Raw genomic sequence first — 16,848 nt, forward strand, 5'->3', positions numbered from 1 at the left:
TCGCAAAGGGCCGGATTCTCAGAATCTGGCCCTTTGCGAGCCGATTTTACGTTGATGAATCTGGCCGATAGTGCTTGCATGATGTAAATATCTGGAAGCAAAGATGGTCATGATACAAACAAACAGCCACGCTTTTTGCACAACGCTTACAATCATTCAGTTTGTTCTCATGCCCTCACGAAGTAGCGACTGGCATTGCCGCACTGAACACCCCCGAAACACAAACCCTGTCCCACCATAACTGCATGAAAACATCACAACATATGAAAAGCAGTATATTTTTAATGAGAAAATATAACATATATAATCTATCCATCAGTTTACTTATTTCTGTACAAAAGTTTCCACAGGTAGTTCAACATAGAAATGAGAGCAACTGTAAAAACAGAGACAAGCACAAACTTGATAGATCTGAACAACACACAGTGTCACACAGCTGATATAAATAATGTTTTTAAGGATGATAATAAATTAAGGTAACTTCTTCTTCCTCTCCAGAGTTCTTTGCCCAGGTTTCTGCGGCGGCGTCAGGTGTAGCACAGGTAGGATGCGACAACTGGATGATGACGGACAGAGATCCCACTGTGTAGGTGATGCTTCTCCATCCTAGATGCTACAGTAAAACTCTCAAGCGACAAGCAGCTACAAGGAAGGTAGCAGGTGGCTCCACTCTTTCTTCTCAACCAGTTGGGATGCACTTCTGCAAGGACCTCTGGCATCAGCTATGTACCAGTATGAAAGTGCTTCATGAAAGTGCTTGCCTCATGTCAACCACCAGGCATGAAGATGTCTCACCAGCGACCCCTGTCAAAAGAAAAATGCATGTTGGCAATTAGTGTTGCCCTGATCAAAGCTCAAAATGATGTGATCCCACAGCCAACATGAGAACAATTGACAAAACGTGACTCTCTGCCTTCTATTGGCCAGAGCCATAGTCAGGTATAAAGTTGGGTGATAATGTAAAATGCTACACATTCTGCAGGAAATACTAAATATGGATAAACATTCACTGGTGGAGGTTTCTGCACCATTGGCATAGTGTGGTGGATTAATTTGCACCAGTGACCTCTCTTTTGGACTTAGCACTTCCTGTAGAAATCAGCTTTCCATTACCACTCAACTCGAACTTAGGTCCTTAACATTTTTCAGACCCACTGGAAGTCTAAGAAATAGCAGCTAGTATTAGACCAATGGGAAGCTTAGCTTAAGGTCATTACCTTTCGGATTTCACTGTATATGTAACACACTTATCCTGACCCTAGTTTCAGGTCTGAGTGGTGCAAGTAGGCACATAGCCGTATTTGTATACCACAAACCTAACTGGGAGGCAACAAAGCAGTGAACAGAGGGTGGGAATAACCAAGAGGTACGATTCAAAATTTATTTTTGAATTGCAGGAGTGTCAGGTCGGTTTTGATGTTGATGATACCGTTGAGCCGGATTCCGAAGCCTAAATGGAGAATGCTTGTCCAGGTTTTTTTCTTTCTTGCTCTCCAGCCTGGCGATATCCTGGATCTTGGTGTGTGGTTGTCTACCTTGGGTGGCCAGTTTCTTGGTCAGGTACTCTTGGGTATCATTTGTGATGGCCTTGGAAGTGATGTGACTTGTCATAGGTGCCAGAGTCTTGGCATAGCGTTGTTGAGCAGGATGTTGACTCCATCCTGGTGAGAGAAGATACCAGACACTATGCATTATTGGTTTTCTTGGTGATGTGTTCTTTGAAGGTAAGGTCTGTGTCAAGGGTGAATGCAAGTGACTGACATTTTCTCTCACTAGGGTGTAAAGCTGTCTAGGTTCATGTTGGATATCAAGGCTTGAATCGGTGGTTGTTTTGAGCTATTGACGAACAAGAGAAATTTAGATTTTGTCACGTTGTGCTTTTTTGGAATGTACTTGACATCCAGTTCGGGAGTATCTGAAAATAGGCTTTGGGTCGCTAAATGTTATTAACTGAGGAGATTTTGAGATGCAGATGAGCTTCATTGGCATACCGATGAATACCAGTGTTTTCAGCAAGAAGGCATATGAGGGGTTCCAAATGGAGGTTGAAGAGGATGGGGGGGATAGATTGAAGAGATACTGCACAGGTGGCATGGGGTTTCTGGCATATTGCAGTGTTTAGCTGCATGAGATGGAGGCGATTGGGGACATAGAAGATGAAATATCGCTGACCTGTACCAAAGAATCTCAAATGTATTTCCAAGGTGTAGATCACCGCTGGATGCTTGACTGCGTCAAAAGCTAAAGAGAGGTCCAGCTGGATCAAGAGGCAGGGGTTATTTTGTCATTGATAAGGATGGAGATGTCAAATATGTGAACAGTAGCTTTCTCTGCAATACAGCAACCAGACTAGTAGCCCTGTAGAAGACTGTTCGTGTGATTTGCTATTAGAAATGGGTGGAGAATACTTTTTCCAACATTTTTGTTCTGTGAAGGATAGGTAGCTAATGGAACAGACTTATGGAAAAGTGGAACAGACTTATGGAAAAGACATTGGCCAGATTATTAAGGCCAAGGGTCAGTAGGAGGATGATCTGCCCTGTCTTAAGGGCATCTGGGAATATTTCTTCCCTGAGGAATTAATTGACGAGAGTAGGGAGGGTTAGGAGGATATCTCCTTAAAGAGATTTGATGATGGATAATGGTAGGATGTTTTCTTCATAGGAGGTGGCCTTCAGTGAGTTACAGACAGCAATAACCTCAGCTTGCGAATGGAGGATGTCCATTTGGGGGTGGGACGATGAGGGATAGAAGACAGAGTAGATGTTGTGTTGTCCACTTGATTTAGTTGTGATTTGCTATTCATTAAGGAGGACTGTAAAGGTCTTCTCTTCTAAATCCAAGTTCCTCAAGGGGATTTGAACCGGGATAAGATTGTTGTAATTATCAAAGTTCAGTCCTGTACCTCTCTTCTTGCTCAAGCATACTAACTACGAAGAGTAACTACTCCCTGTTTCCTCTGCTAAACGGGACCTGCATTTAGGCTCCACTGTCTCCATTATCAAGCGCCCTCTTTGGAAAGAGCATTGCCATCTGGCTCCCAGGATGACAGAACATAAATAGGGGTGATGGGTCTCATATATTGCAATTTTCCTTCTTGTGTCTTGTGTGCTGGCATTCATGCGATGTTGCAGAGAAACAGTCTTCTATTGATATCACCTCTGTTGAGACCCTGGACTTTGTAACAGGGTGAACACTGGTGAGGATAGGTAGGAAGCATTTTTACCAGGCATGGTCTCAGAGGCGGAGATGCCTGTTGATACCAATGACACTGTTCCTTCCCTTTTTCTGGGACCCTTTGCTCATGAGGTGGAAAACACTATAAGAGACAACTTGTCAGTCTCCATGTGAAAGAAAGCACCATGTTCAGTTAGTTACGTTCTCTGGTACCAGACAGCCTATGTATTTATGTTCCACTGTGAAATGTACCAGAGAGTGATGCTCTTGCAGCAGGATAAAGTGGAAAGCCATCAGTACTTTATGACCTTTTCACTACTATCCCGGTTTAAAAAGCCCCACAGCGGAGGACTCTTGCCTTGGAATGGCCGGGGAAGTGCACTGACCAGGTTCAGAGCAGTGGCGGCTGGTGAGATTTGAAAGTGGTGTGCGGAAACTTATTGGTGTAGCACACCGTGCGAGCGAGTGAGCCCGAACCACCTAAGGAGGGTTCTTGGGGGTTCTACCCCCGAAAAAATTTAGAAAAATTAGCAGCCAAATGGTGGATTTTCAAGACTTTCGGAAGCAATTGTGCTTAACAGAAACAGGCCACTGCCTCACCTAAAACTATCATCAGTTCGAAGGCCTCATGAATAAACCATTCTAAATTGCAATAAACCACATTATATTTTAACAATGTTGCATAAATAAGTTGGATCTGTCTACTGACCCAGTGGCTACGTGAGATAAAGTGGCATTCGAGGTAGCCCATCAGAGTAAAATGCCTATTCCAAGAGGCAAATTCCCCAAACAGGATGGGCATGTCGGAAGTGGACCTTTCCTCCCTCTGGGGTCAAGGTACTCCTACATTAGTTATCACAAAAATAGTCTACATACCATGTTTAGAGAGGATGTGTATAGAATAATGCAGATGTTACACAATTGAGATAGGTCCAGTCGTCTTTTCCATTGACCTGAAAAGCACACAATCCCCCAATCATACAAGGCGACATGCTTCCTTATAGGGTTGTTCTACATCGTAAGGCCAAGGAGGACCTTGATAAGGCTCTCAGGTTCCCGGACTAGAGTGGTTCAGTCTGTGTTTTTTTAAAGCTGGGTGAATTAAAATTGTCCTGGGGTGGATATAAAAAATGGATACCTCCATGTTCACAAGATTAGAAACTTTGGAAGTATTATGGCTACCTCTCTTGCCACAAAGTCAACATGGTTCTATCAAAACTTGCTCCCGATAGAGGTCACTACACTTTCATGAAGGTGGCCAATCGGGGCCGGACTGGGAACAGGAACCGGCCCTGGCACACTGCTCAGCCGCCCCCCCTGGGGTGAGAAGGAGTGCAGCCGAGCAGTTTGCGACAGTTGGTTTCAGCCGATTTTGTTACAGGGGGCCGATATTGCCGACCCCCGGTAACAAAAACACCCCCCCATGGGCTCAAAACCACCCCGCACCCTAGCGGCCTATTGAGGAAATGCCTGTTGCCCGCTATGGCCAGTCCAGCCCTATCCTTCCTGCACTAGCCCGAACTGGTCTCCGTGTGGACAGAAGGCCAGGAAATCTTCCAATTTACCTCTATAGACCAGGCAGTAAGGAGGATCACGAGCAGTATAAGAAAAAGGAAGAATTAATGAATGAATTAAGGATTTATACAGCACATATCAATTCAGAAGAGTGTTCACAGCGCTAGATGCGAGCAGCCCCTCGGTACAAAACTCATAACACAAGCCTTACTGCCTCACAGAAAAAAAGGCAGATTTTAAGATTCCTGCAGAATATAGTCTTAAAGGGAATCAGACGCAATTCGCTTGGAAGTTCATTCCATGCTTTAGCGGCCTGGGAAGAGAAAGCTTTACCGCCCCTTCAAACACGCTTAAAGCGGGGTAAGGAGATGCTGTAAAATTGCTTTGCCAGATATCCCTGGCTGGACTGATCCACTGCCCTATGAACGAGACTCAGGGATTTGAATAGGATTTGTTTCCCGACGGGCAGCCAGTGGAGAGCTTACAGGACAGAGGCGATGGAAGAACACCTGCGAAGACGCAAAAGAAGCCTAGCTGCCACAATGTAGACCACCTGCAAGCGGTTCACGAATACCTCCGCAGCTTCTAAATAGAGGGTGTTAGAGTAATAAAGAAGTGAAGTGATCAACGTGTGAATCACCACATGAATCAAGGAATAGGAATGGAGTCTCTGCTCATTGCTGCTTGGCTTGAGGAGAGAATACCCCCCCACATGCACACGGTTTGGACTGTGATTGCCAGGGGGCGATTACAAGGAAAGAATGCCCAAGGCCCAGCTGACTCGAAAGACTGTTATGCAGGTCGCTCAATATTGCCCACAAGCTTGCCCAGCCAGCTGCACAGGAATCCATCTTGAACGAGTAGCACTGCTGCAGATGACTCTTCCTATGCGTGGTGACCCATTACATTTTTCGACATAGACACTGCGAATTTATACTATAGAGAGTGACCCGGTACCTCCACCACAAGTGAGGCCACTTTCCGGGAATATGACCAGCACACGAAGATGGTAGCTGAAAAAATTATATCCACTTGGGACTATTGTGCAATTTTGGCACTAGTTAGTATCGGGTTGTTTTGACAGCTGGATCTAATAAAGGTTTCCTTTCGCCCCAGTCCTGATGAGGCCCTAATTTATCGGGCTGAAATGCATCGTCACCGCATTTTGGAGAAGTCCCTAAAAAATCTGAATTGAGTAGAAGGAATTATGAGCACAGTCTAATGTTTAAAGAGGGTTTATTAATTTTCCCTCCTTTGTGCTTATGTATATGGGCTATCTTCTTGAATACGGATTGCGAGCGATAATAATTGTGTTCTAAAAAATCTTTTTTCACATCTGTAATAGCAGATAGGGTAATAAGGCATCATATTTTTTGTACAGCTATATGTGTGACTGTTTATATATGTTTAACTTTGTGTGTATACATGTTGTGTATTGATCCTTTTGCTAAATATATATATATATATATATATAAAATATAAACACAACTTTGGATCATGTGCTGGTGCTGGTCTTTGAATATATAAAGAAATCATTTTGACATATAATTCCATGTGAAGGATTAATTTAAGTGTCCTTCTACAACAAGAGATTTTTAGATCCATTCCGCGGCATCATTTTTTGTATTTTCAGTGTCTGTTTGCCCAGATGCAGGTGGAGTATTAGGGCGAACCCCCTTCTTTTGAAAAGCTGCACAGGAACAGCAAGACATCCAGGATGAGAGGTGCTTCATCACCTTCTCAAGTTGAAATGGGTGTGCCTGCATCATCCCCAATGTCCCCATGCCCTACAGTGTCTGTACTTACCTCCTCCATCTCTCCAGTGGGACACGGAGATAGGTACATTTCATCCCCAAGATGCGAGCTCATCACATAATTCCAATAAGGTTGAGGAGGTATTTCTGAATCTGTAACCAGAACCATCATTGTAGCCTTTACCGTTCCAAAGATGGCACCAGTCTTAGTCACACTCTAATTCGGATTAGTATCCAATGGCTTCCAGTGCCACTGTGACTTACATTAGATGTACCCACTACCTGTGGATGCTCCACAACTTGGAGAACTCTACCGTGGCCTGTAGTTTCTGAAATACAGAACCATTCACCAAAAAGGTACATTTGGGACAAACAGTGGGAAATGGCCCACCATTTTGCCACCTGCTTCATAAAAGGCACAAGGGACCAGTTAGACCATAAATTGAGCCTTGTAGCTATTCAATTTAGAGAGCAACAGTAGTATGCCACTGCGACTCCATTGGTAAACTACCTCAATGGAACAGGATAAGGCTCACTTGCCTGTGACTGCCCTAAGACCCCAAGCAAAGGTCTCCCAGATTTAGAATAACCCACTGATTGCTCAAAATCTACACTTCACAGGAATTATTGCATGTCAATAAGGGATATGACATAATCTGCAAAATGTATGTGCTTTGAAACCGCTGTTTATTGAACAATAAAATATGTAATATATTACACAGATGCTTATTTGCTTGTCATTTTCTGGGTATAAAGAATCAAAAATGCCATGTTCTGATGAATCATTCCCAGTTGCATCATGCAGGAAATGCCAAACGTGGGTGGAAGCACTCCATGCGGGACTTTATTTGTAGCAACTAAAACATAAAGTGTGCGCCTTAACCTTTCTTTAATACTGTGCATGCTCCAGCCGTATTTCTTTGAGAAATGACTTACCTAATTTCTACTTTCTTACAGGCGCTTTTCGTTGACGAGTACTTCTCCTTGTCTGCTGCACCTTGGTGCTTTCTGCTGTGACCACCGAGCCGTCAGGGACAGCATGGCTGCAACTTGCTTCAACATGAGTTTCCTAAATATGAAAAAAAGGAGAATTTGGTAAAGTGGGTAAAACAATCAGTTCCTCACTTGACAAAGTGGCGCTGTTGTTCTGTCTGTGTCTACAGTCTCATCTGTCAAGGATGCTACCTGGCATCAGTGGATACTTTTGAAAAACACTGGGTTGCCATCACAGTGGCATAAGATTCGCTGATGTGGCATCCAATGCATGGAATTGTTCTGAAACACAGTCTGTACTCAATTTGAACCAGTGGTTTCCGGTGCTCAGCGCCAGCAGTTAATTGTCAACACCAGGACTTATGACAGCCAGCCTCATGGTGGTGCTGTTTGTCCAATTTTGTGTTGAACACAACAGTTGTTTAATAATTCTATATACATTAAAATGACTAATGCCTGCCACCCAAAGCTGTAAAAATAGCTTGGGTGGCAGGTAATAGCCATGTTTAATGTATGAAAAGTCTGAATTGGCATTAGTAGCGCAATGGGTCGCACACGCTGCTGTGGTCTCCTGACAGGCGTCCTGGCACTTATTTTTTTTTACAAATTAATTACTGACCCCAGTGATACATTCTTGAAAATAATGAGGTTCACTGCCATCAAAAACCAGAAGAGGTGGCATGTAGGAACAGTGTAGCAGCAAATTACCAGGAAGGCTGTAGTGTACCAACGATTGCAATAACAGCCGAGCGGATTTACCTATGCAATATCTCATAGCTGCATTACTTTCTGGGGCAAGGTCCTGAAGCGGGACAAAGGAAGAAGAAAAGTTCATCGAATTCTCCAGCACCTGGGCTGATTGTGAGGAAATTCAAACATCTTCATTCGTAAGTTTATACCTAAGTATGAGTGTGGAGTTTCAAATTTCTGATACACACAAAGGTTTCTAAGAATACTTCTGAAAATCTTCAGCAGCAATTGTAGTTTCTCCACACTACTCCTGAAAGGCTACTGAGAATGCTCATTTATATTCATGAGAGGCCACTTCTGCAGGGGCAATGCAAAAATGACTGTGCAATTTGCCTTTACCTCCTTCATACTCATTTCTTGACCCAGCACTCACTCATGGAGCACTGAGGCCCATCTCACCAGAGGCACCCCCCTAAGCATCTCACTTTCACTTAAAAAAGCACGCTCTGTGTCTATAAAGGTGGTTAATGATCACACTGCATCTCTGTACACACTCCTAGTTTACACAGTGCAGTGGCCATTGTCATTTCTTTTTTTTTTCTACTCTTAGGTTAGTGGTGCTTGGGCCCACGGGTTCTCGCTTCAAAAATTGTTCTGAATTTTTGGTTGTGAAAAAAAAAATTGTTCTGAATTTGGTTTGGTGCAGGTTCCTTGACTTGCATGTTCTGGCCTGTTAAGCCTTTCTTCTTAGCAGGTTCCGGTCTGTAATGGCGGCTGCTTATCACTTTCTTTTCATCAGCTTACCATGTTTTTTAAGGGGTTCGGGTAGCCGAACAGTAACTTCGTACTCTACGTTTATTACTCAGCACCTTACAGGGTGTCTCCTTTAGTGTCCGTTTCATCGGTAGTAAAACCTCACATAATGCTGCTGGGCATTTTTTAAATTGTAGACCGAATTTTTGGAATCAAGAGTGGAGTAACTTTTTTCTTTTTGAGTTATAAGCAAAATAAAAAGACACCTGAAAAAGAGGGAGTACTTTTTAGGTCTCGCCTGAGCTAGTGCATGCGCTTTTCTGGTGAGACATTTAGTAGCTGGTTTAAAAGTGCTACCTTGCCGGCCACCAGTATGCTATTATGCGCACAGCTGCCATCTGGCTTTCAGCGCGCGCGTGAATCCCCTCCCCTACCCCCTCCCTTCTCCCACTCCCTCCTCGTCAGCTTCATTTTCCTTTCACTTTCCCGCCGCGCTGCTGTGTTACATTCACGGCCGCGCGGCTATCAGCTTCATTTGGAATTTTTTTTTTACTTTCAGCGCGAGGCGCACGCTGGTTCTATTTTGCTCTCCCATGTTGCTCTCACATCCACCCCTCACCCTTCCCAGTTTTGCTTCAGCACTCACCACCCCCCGCTGCTTCCATGTTACCCTGTGTGGCTCACCTTCGTTTTCATGGCCGCATGGCGTTACTTTTACGGCCGTGCGGCAAATCTTGTTTTTTTAACTTCTTTATTTAAACTGCTGCTCAAAGATAACCGGTGGTTATCTTATTTTCTCTTCCTGTCAGTTACTTTTTTTACACTATTTATTCAACTTGCTGTATGGATCAGAAATTAGCTATCTGTTCTAGAACCAAATGCCAAGCACAGTTTTATTCTTTTTTTTGCTTGCAGATAACACCGATTTTCTTTTCTACAAAAGAAGACTTGGTCTATGCTGCAGTAAACTAGCCACCGGGGGTAAGGTTACACCCCTGAAAACCAACTGACAGCCAACTTAAGGATCTTGGTTACAAAAAATACACCTACGCCACATTTTATCATGTGAGAAAATGTACACCTTTTGATCTTGCATGTGGCAAAATCATTCAGCAAGGCATGTACCTAAAGGCTGAGGCGCTTCAAGGAGAGTTAGGCCACAACCAGGACATGTTTCCGGGCCCCCACTACTGCAGTGAAGAAGTGGAGTAGCCTTTATAACCTAGTTTGACTGGCCAACCTAGTCTGATGCCAGCTGCCCCCCTTTTTTTCCTTTCCTTCCCTAGACCCTTAAACCCCAGAATGCCTCTGCTGCTGTTCATGAATGTCTCTTTCAACTTCCTGCTGAAAGCCCCCACTGAAAGTCAGATCTGCCTGATAAGGTGATATTTATTTTATCTAGCCGTGTCAGACTCTCCATTTCCTTAACCCTCCCCTTCCAGGACTCTCAATCAGTGTCCCTAATCAGCACCTTCCTGACATTGCGACTTTCCAGTGTTTATTCAAGGCTGCTATCGAGGGAGCTGCTGGTGATAAGGCATAGGTAGGGGATAACTCCACCACGCGTGTCACGCCTGAAGCCAGACCCAAATCCTAGACAGAATCTGTTCCCCATTAGTGTGGACATTTAATTCACTATCCTTGCACACAGTGGCGTTGCCACAGCCGAACTATTAATTTTCTGTTCCATGATGCTGAGGGGGCAATGTTGTGTTTCAGGGGGGCTATGTTGTACTTCAGGCTTGTATAGTTATGGGTATGGCTGGAGTTTGCAACAGCACCCAAGTTCTTGATCATGCTACCAGTTGGACTATATGGCTGGAAGTTTGCAAGGCTATAAAAAATTTGCCCCATATTTACTATACTTTGCGTGGGCGCTCACACGTCCTACATACCCAGACATTGAAAATGATAAGTATATGATGCTGTCTTTTGCATCACGCCAGTGCCTGTTCAAATCTTTGGAAAATGTGGGGCACAATGTTTCCCAGAGGGTATTGGGATCAGTTAATACAACTGACATTGATCAACTAATATTTTTATTTTTGGATGGCTTATTTGTATGGTTTTGTCCCTTTGCGACAGCAATGCATCAGGGCCTGCTTTCTGATCTTCTCAAATTATTTGAAGGTATATAAATCATGTGCAGTGGTTTCAACATGCCATTTAAGTGAACAAGTGTCAGTTTCAAGTATGGTATGGGTCTTTATATAGCGCTTGCTACTGCTGAGGAGGCGCTGAGGTGCTTTGCAGACCGGTACCACGCTACGCTGTTGGGTCCAAGTGTCGGTGATTAGTTCGTGCTGCATGATTACAGTTTGTCAAGCGGTTTATCCTGAGGCCTCCGTGCAGTTTTGCAGCTTTATCCCACTCTATTATGCAATTCCTTATGTAAGCTGATTATATATTGTTGTCATGTGCTTGAGTAATGGATGATGCAGATGACCTCAGCGTGGCTTCTGCAGTTGTCATGCAGTTTGCTACCTAGGGGTCCTATCATCTAGTGTATTGTGCCTGTCACTAAGTCTGCACAATGGATTCAGTATAATCATCACTCAGCACCACCACAGCATCACTGAGGGCCACCACATGATCACTCACCTTCACCACAGTATCACTCAGGAATACCACAGCATCACTCAGGAATACCACAGCATCACTCATTACCACCAAAGCATCACTATGCGCTACCACAGCATCACTCTGCAGCGCCACAGCATCAATCAGCATCACCAAAGGCATCAGTCAGCACCACCACAGCATCACTCAGGGTCACCACAGCATCACTCCGGGACAGCACAGCATCACACAACAACACCACAGCATCACTCAGTGCTTCTTAAACTTTTTAATTGCAACTTCTCAGCATGCTGCACAGCAGCCACACTTCTCTACAGAACAGCTCAAAAACATTGGCAAAGTCAATAGCTCTACCTAAAAACTTATAAGGCCCCCCAAAGCATAGCCAATAGGTCTCGCCTTTCGAACATTAAAAGTGTTTAGTTATCCAGCACAATATCTTACATTAAACAACATCAAGTGTTGCATGGCTAATCACTTATAAGGTCCCAAAAGCGAGACCTATTGGCTATGCCAATGCTTGTTCTAGGTATAGTTAGGCTTGGAAATATTCAGTTTATATAATCCTAGTAAAGACCCTTCACATATTTCAGATAGAAATGTAGGACCTGTATCTTGTTGTACGGGGATACTTCGCCAGAGAACCGCAGGCCAAGATGCCTGCACTGCATTAAGCTCATGCAGAGGGTAGCAAGTGGCCCCTAAAATCTAGCAGGAGGAGGATGTGAAATAACTCAGTGCCCGATGTATGTGTCTGTCAGAGAGCCAGTTGAGCTGAGTATTATCCCAAGCGGTGTAATACCTGCAAAGTTACATGCCGCCAGCATCCTGGCCTGAACATTGCAGCCAGGGCGTAGCTTTGGGGGGGGGATTTGGTGTGTGACACCCCCCTAAATAAATGCATTTATAGCTTAAGAGTTGAGTCTGGGGGCCCTGAGTCGGGTCTCCTGCGTCTTTGTTAGTTTTTTTCGTCATCCTAGTTTGACTAAAAGGTTTTATCTTGTTATTAATTTTTTATAAATCAATCACTTAGACAGGGGCCCACCTAATGTAAACCTTGGTCATTCCTCCGCCCTCTGACAAACTGTTTTTAGTTGGGAAATTTACGATTCACACACCCCCTGAATATCACTGACTAAGCTACGCCCCTCGTTGCGGCCGGTGAAACCCACAGCAGGGAGGAGCCTGTGGCCCGGGTCTGGGAATGTGTTGCTGCGCGGCACCCCAACTCTCTGGGTGTGACACCGCTGACAGTAGAGGCTGACTGTCCAGACTAACGAGGTCGCAGGCAGCTCAGAGCGTGGCTATGAGCACACAGGGGAGAGGAAGGCCGGCAAGCACCAGTAAGTGCTGCTGGCGGCAGAGACCAAGGTCTGCAGGTATGGCCTGGAAGAGGGAGCCCAACATGGCCTGGTTGAAAAGGCAAAAGGAAACAACTGATCTAGCGGTCATGGGACCTGTGTAAAGCTGTGATGCATGATCACAGACGAGAGTGATACCTTGTAAGTGGCCTGTACTACAGACCTGGTGCAGAGACACATTAAAATACCTATTAAGTTGCCATAACTTTATTGAAACGTTTATAAGCCGATACTGGTTGATTGTTTGTGAATCAACATAAGTGCGGCAGACATATTATCAAGTGAGAAACTCAGTGTAAGCATTGCTCGGCTGTTATTTTTTTGCATGCCACTTGGTTAAATCATCACTAATCCATGAAATTACTCAGTAGAGCGTGGTGGCATAGCACACTTAGTTCGTAAAATTAATCTGAACCCTAAGAGATCACTGTATGGGGCTACCCAGGGTTGTGGGGCTCAGAATCATCAACAGGACACAATCATGAGGCACTAACTGGAATACTTCCTTTTGTGACGGGTGACGCATTCCTACCATGCTAGAGAAGCATGTGTTTTTCCTTCTTTAATCTGGTGGATGGACAATAATCACTGAGATGTGTAACATTTTATACCTTGAACTTAGTAAAGCATAGGCATGGAACATAGGCATGGGGAAGAACAACCAGCACCAAACCAAGCTAACATTCAAGCAGAGCCTGGCAGAGATGAACAACGCAACAAAACTTTGGAGCCGGAGTAGGAAATTGATACACATGATATTAAAACACTACTCTTGGAAATGAAAAAGAGCCTATCCACAATAGATGGGAGTAGAGGGAAAATGAAGACCTAGAGGCAAGGTCGAGGAGGAATAACCTGCTCATTACAGGAATAGCGGCATCTACAAACATCTACAAACATAAGAAAAATTGAAATTATGGAGAAACCATACTAGTAATTCAGTGGATTCGCCTTTTCAAATATGTTCATGGTAGAATAGGAGAATAGGTCAATGGTAAAACACCCACCACCAGGAGCCTTGCTTTGATCTATAATTGGTAGAATATTGAACTATCAGGATAGGGACAATGGACACAATGATTCATTAAAGAAAAAGGATCAAGCATAGAACAGGTTGTTTAACTTGTTTTTCCCAGACTTTACGTAAATGGTGCAGTCGGCGAAGAGTGTATTCACCATGGTGAATAAGAAACGACAACAGGTCAATATCAAATAGGCGATGCTGTACCCCATACGGCTGCACATTTTCTTTGAAGACAAAACGTATATCTTTAATGATGCGCAAAAAGCAGGAGACTTTTTCAAATGAAATTGTGGAAGACAATCCTTAGTCATCACCAACAAAACTCTCCTCTCTTGACTGCCATGCTGAGTGTGAGCATATCGGATGTGCCACTGGTGTAAAAAATGGCTCTTTGCACATATATGGACATATACCTTTGGTAATGTGGCTTATGTACATTACTATGTTGAACTGCCTTGCTTGATGGTTTCCCTTCTACAAATCGTGACTTTTTCAGACTCGTGAACAGGGAAGCACTAATGGGTAGTGGGACGTTGTGCACTAATCGGTAGTGGGAATGGGTCTCCTGCTGCATTCAAAGTTTGGTTGTGACCCTATGGGTGAATTGTTGACCGGTTTCGGGTTGGTATGGGTTGTGGGTAGTATAATGGGGACAGTTTATGATGTTAAATGTATTTCTCAATATATCATAAAGTAAACTGTTAACCTTTACACTCAAACTAATAAACCATTTCCAGTACATTGCTAGATCTATTGTGATTTTCAATTACAACAATGCAAAGTACACCATCACCTCCACTTAGTGTAAACTTCCACACATGGAATGTACGAGGATTCAATAATGTGCCCAAGGCAAGGCGGTTATTGGCATACCGTGACTGTAATATTGTACATATAGCCCTGTTACAAGAGACAAAATGACATCCACATTCGGACTCGAGATTTGCACAGCGCTGGAGTGGAGACCGATTTTTCACTTCCTACTCGAATTAAGCATTGCCATAATAATAATAAAGAGTTCTGTTTACAGTACGATTGGCGCTGAGAGACACGGAGGGATCTTATCTGAAGGCAAGCGGACATTGGGTATATCGCCTGTTACAATAATTAACATTTATGGGACTAAGGGCCAGATGTAGGAAGGCAAATACCGGTCGGTAACGGCTGATTTCGGCCGTTACCGACCGCTATTTGGAGTTTGGGACGTAGGGGCATGTTAAAATACAGATTCGGTAATTTTACCGAATCGGTAAAATACCGAATCGGTCTAATTACCGAATCTGTATTTTGACTGCACTGTAATCAGTGCTACAGGGGTTTAAGAATTCTTAATTTACCACCAACTAGAAGTTGGTGGTATATTATGAAAACCCTTTAAAAAGCATTTCTTTTGTTTTTGAAACAGTGCCATGTTGCAGACATACATGCCCGAAGGGCATGTATGTCCCTAAGGCATGTATGTCTGCAACATGTGCACCCATGCACAATTGAGGGGTGCAACAGGGTGTCAAAGTGACACCCTGCCACCCTTCAATGTTTCCCTCAATTACTGAATCGGTATTTACCGATTCAGTAATTGACATTCATTCCTATGGGCCTCCAGGCCCATAGGAATGAATGGCAATTACTGAATCGGTAATTACCGAATCATACCGATTCGCTAATTAAATCGGTAAAATTACCTACATCCCGACTGCCAGTTCTTAAATACCGAATCGGTATCGGAATCACCACCCCCTTTTGTACCGCTTTTGGCCACCATAAGTGTGGCAGGGTATGCTCAGACGTGAGTCCCTTGCTCACTTTGCCATTGGATTCAAGCAAGCCGGGCTGAAGACGGCTGGAATGCCAGAAACCGGTCCTCGGAAGCTTGTTTCCGGTCCAGGGAAGACATGGATTGGCAGTTCTGGCTGGACTGTTCCCATGAGGCACAGGGTCAGACTGATTTGCATATAGCCATGTCTGAACTGGGGTGGCAGAGTGGGCTAAAGAACGGTGATGGATTAAACCCAGATCTTTTGACTGGGTGTGAGTGTTTGATTGATTCAGATGCTCCGTCCATCACCAACCCCTTTTGTACCGCTTTTGGCCGCCATAAGTGTGGCAGGGTATGCTCAGACGTGAGTCCCTTACTCACTTTGCCACTGGATTCAAGCAAGCCGGGCTGAAGAAGGCTGGGATGCCAGAAACCGGTCCTCGGAAGCTTGTTTACGGTCCAGGGAAGACATGGCTTGGCAGTTCGGGCTGGACTGTTCCCATGAGGCACAGGGTCAGACTGATTTGCATATAGCCATGTCTGAACTGGGGTGGCAAAGTGGGCTAAAGAACGGTGATGGATTAAACCCAGATCTTTTGACTGGGTGTGAGTGTTTGATTGATTCAGATGCTCCGTCCATCACCACCCCCTTTTGTACCGCTTTTGGCCGCCATAAGTGTGGCAGGGTATGCTCAGACGTGAGTCCCTTGCTCACTTTGCCACTGGATTCAAGCAAGCCGGGCTGAAGACGGCTGGAATGCCTGAAACCGGTCCTCAGAAGCTTGTTTCCGGTCCAGGGAAGACATGGCTTGGCAGTTCGGGCTGGACTGTTGCCATGAGGCACAGGGTCAGACTGATTTGCATATAGCCATGTCTGAACTGGGGTGGCAGAGTCGGCTAAAGAACGATGATGGATTAAACCCAGATCTTTTGACTTGGTGTGAGTGTTTGATTGATTCAGATGCTCCGTCCATCACCACCCCCTTTTGTACCGCTTTTGGCCGCCATAAGTGTGGCAGGGTATGCTCAGTCGTGAGTCCCTTACTCACTTTGCCACTGGATTCAAGCAAGCCGGGCTGAAGATGGCTGGAATGCAAGAAACCGGTCCTCGGAAGCTTGTTTAAGGTCCAGGGAAGACATGGCTAGGCAGTTCGGGCTGGACTGTTCCCATGAGGCACAGGGTCAGACTGATTTGCATATAGCCATGTCTGATCTGGGGTTGCAGAGTGGGCTAAAGAACGTGAT

General features: G+C 44.5%; 1 protein-coding gene across 1 annotated transcript in view; it reads right to left on the reverse strand.

Annotated features, from left to right (window-relative positions):
• Nucleotides 1-266: 266 nt before the first annotated feature.
• SNAPC4 (small nuclear RNA activating complex polypeptide 4) overlaps nt 267-16,848 on the reverse strand; it is a 234,552-nt gene continuing 217,970 nt past the window's right edge. The window contains exons 23-24 of the mRNA XM_078641909.1: nt 7,383-7,515; nt 267-804 (exon numbers count right to left, since the gene is read on the reverse strand). Of these exons, the coding sequence (XP_078498035.1) occupies nt 7,390-7,515 (126 nt within the window). The 3' untranslated portion in view covers nt 267-804; nt 7,383-7,389. The remainder of the gene's footprint in view (nt 805-7,382; nt 7,516-16,848) is intronic.

This window comes from Lissotriton helveticus, chromosome 5_1, assembly GCF_964261635.1.
Source record: "Lissotriton helveticus chromosome 5_1, aLisHel1.1, whole genome shotgun sequence".
In the NCBI taxonomy this organism is placed as follows: domain Eukaryota; kingdom Metazoa; phylum Chordata; class Amphibia; order Caudata; family Salamandridae; genus Lissotriton; species Lissotriton helveticus.